Source organism: Habropoda laboriosa, unplaced genomic scaffold (genome assembly GCF_001263275.1).
Source record: "Habropoda laboriosa isolate 0110345459 unplaced genomic scaffold, ASM126327v1 scaffold9, whole genome shotgun sequence".
Lineage (NCBI taxonomy): Eukaryota > Metazoa > Arthropoda > Insecta > Hymenoptera > Apidae > Habropoda > Habropoda laboriosa.
The window spans coordinates 2,769,884-2,771,873 of record NW_017100191.1 but is presented as its reverse complement, the minus strand read 5'-3'; the positions used below and the strand labels follow the sequence as shown (position 1 = coordinate 2,771,873).

Sequence of the window (1,990 nt, the reverse complement as noted above, 5' to 3'; positions counted from 1 at the left end):
AGCAGACACAATTTAAAACTCTTGAAGACGTTCAAAAATGCGTATACGAGTACATTGCGTCAAAGCCACCGACAGTATTCATAACTTACCAGAAAAGTGGCGAAAAGTCATAGAAAACAACGGCGAATATTTCAATGATTAACTATTTATATTTTTTAAATGAAATGTTTACTTTACCAAAAAATCGGAAAGAACTTATTTCTACACCTAATATATAATTTCATTGTATATACCTTATATTTTAAAACGTTTGTGTAATTAAAATTAATAGCAATGATAGATCGAAATATATGCCTGAAATTAAAAACTGTCTCTTTATAACTTACTTTTTTCCCTTTGCTTAGCATGTGGTCTTAACTTACACGGTATTCTATTCTATCGTAAAATTGTGACTTCGCGTAGAAAAAACATAACTCATAGGTCCGTGTCGTACACTTGTAAACAGGCCTGCAATTAATCGAAGAATAACATCACGCTACATACTCAACCATTCATTGGTCAGAACTGTGATTGGAAAGAGCAAGAATATATGACGATTTAAAAAACTGTCGAAGAAGAATTTTTCTTGGATTATTTTTAGAGTTAATTGTATCATATTGTGAGTTACGTTTTAATTAGTTTAAATAAACTACAGTCATGTGTAGAATATTAACTGGATTTTATATATAGAGAATAATGCGTAGTATTTTTTAACTTTAGCATTTCATATTTTTCATTAACGTAAACATTTTGGAAACAGATTAATTTTAAATCGAGCACAAAAATTGATAAAAAATAATCGACATTTTTTTTGCCGACAATGATTTAACAGATATTTTTCGTCGTGATCCTTATCTATAATAAATGTAATTTATGACTAATTCGCGCATGCGTACGGTGTGGGTGATCACATCGCGCATGTGTAATTTATCGGTTTGGAGGGGCGTAGAAAGGAGGCCATATTGTACAGTTAAATTGAAAGAACGAAAATAATTATATCATCGTGCGGTCGTGCTTGTTTCGTTTCGTATTTTTTGCCGTGTGTAATAGCCAGCACAGTGTCGTTCGATTGTTGTGAGTTGAGCAACAGTGCACGGGAGCTGATTAATAGGCTCCTTCGATTCCTTTTGTAAATAACTACGAGTCGTAGTGGTGTATCCTGATATCTAAGTATCGTCCGTCACTCTACTAAAGGGGTTTATTGCTCCGGACGAGATGGGCACTCGGGATGACGAATACGATTATTTATTTAAAGGTAAATTTCGAATACCATGCGTCGTCGTCGTCATTGCTTCGTCGCTTGTCGTGAAACTTGACAAAAATTTTTCTACGTATACATGCAAAGACACATACACATCTAAGTGCACGTTATACGCATTTGCATATTCCTCTATATACGTTTCGTGTGCATCCGCATATGTGTGTATACGTGTTCTGCTATTCACATTATATTATGCATCGTACGCGTATGGTTTTGTACGTGTGTGTGCGTGTATTGGTTAAAAATCAACAATTGTTATCGTTCAATAATATAACGAAGAGGAGTGGGGGAGGGGGGTGTATATGGGGGAATTAAAGTCAAGTTAGTGTTAGAAACGATGAAACGATTGACAGAGACGTTCTAAGATCTTCAGACTTAAACGATAACATCAGAGATGGGCTTTCGCCTATGAAAATTTGCTCAAATCATCTTCGTGTCAATTGTCAGTTACTGTTAATCGTACGAGACGACTATCTGAATTTATTTATGTTTCGTGGACAGTTATCGGGGAACTTTTGTGTACATATGTCTGTGATCTTACATTATCCGTTATGATTTCTGTAATTTGACTATCGAACAGTGTTCAATTGTGTGCGTACATTCCTTTACGTGATTCGCACGCTGTCGTCTACTTGTTTCTATTGTGCGCGCGTCAGTAACTGCCCTTAAAATTTTTTTGGCGTTGACATATTCTGATGAATTAACAAAACCATAAAATAAAAATAAATAATTGGGAACCATGTATGTTAC

The 1,990-nt window shown here is 34.8% G+C and overlaps 2 protein-coding genes across 2 annotated transcripts in view; one reads left to right on the top strand and one right to left on the bottom strand.

Moving 5' to 3' along the window:
* LOC108580330 (solute carrier family 25 member 40) overlaps positions 1 to 395 on the bottom strand; it is a 2,564-nt gene extending 2,169 nt beyond the window's left edge. The window contains exon 1 of the mRNA XM_017944057.1: positions 327 to 395. The gene's annotated coding sequence lies outside the window, so the exon portion shown is untranslated. The remainder of the gene's footprint in view (positions 1 to 326) is intronic.
* A 587-nt stretch (positions 396 to 982) lies between these two features.
* The window catches only part of LOC108580309 (ras-related protein Rab-11A), a 4,773-nt gene continuing 3,765 nt past the window's right edge, over positions 983 to 1,990 (top strand). The window contains exon 1 of the mRNA XM_017944031.1: positions 983 to 1,234. Coding sequence (XP_017799520.1) covers positions 1,195 to 1,234 — 40 coding nt within the window. The 5' untranslated portion in view covers positions 983 to 1,194. The remainder of the gene's footprint in view (positions 1,235 to 1,990) is intronic.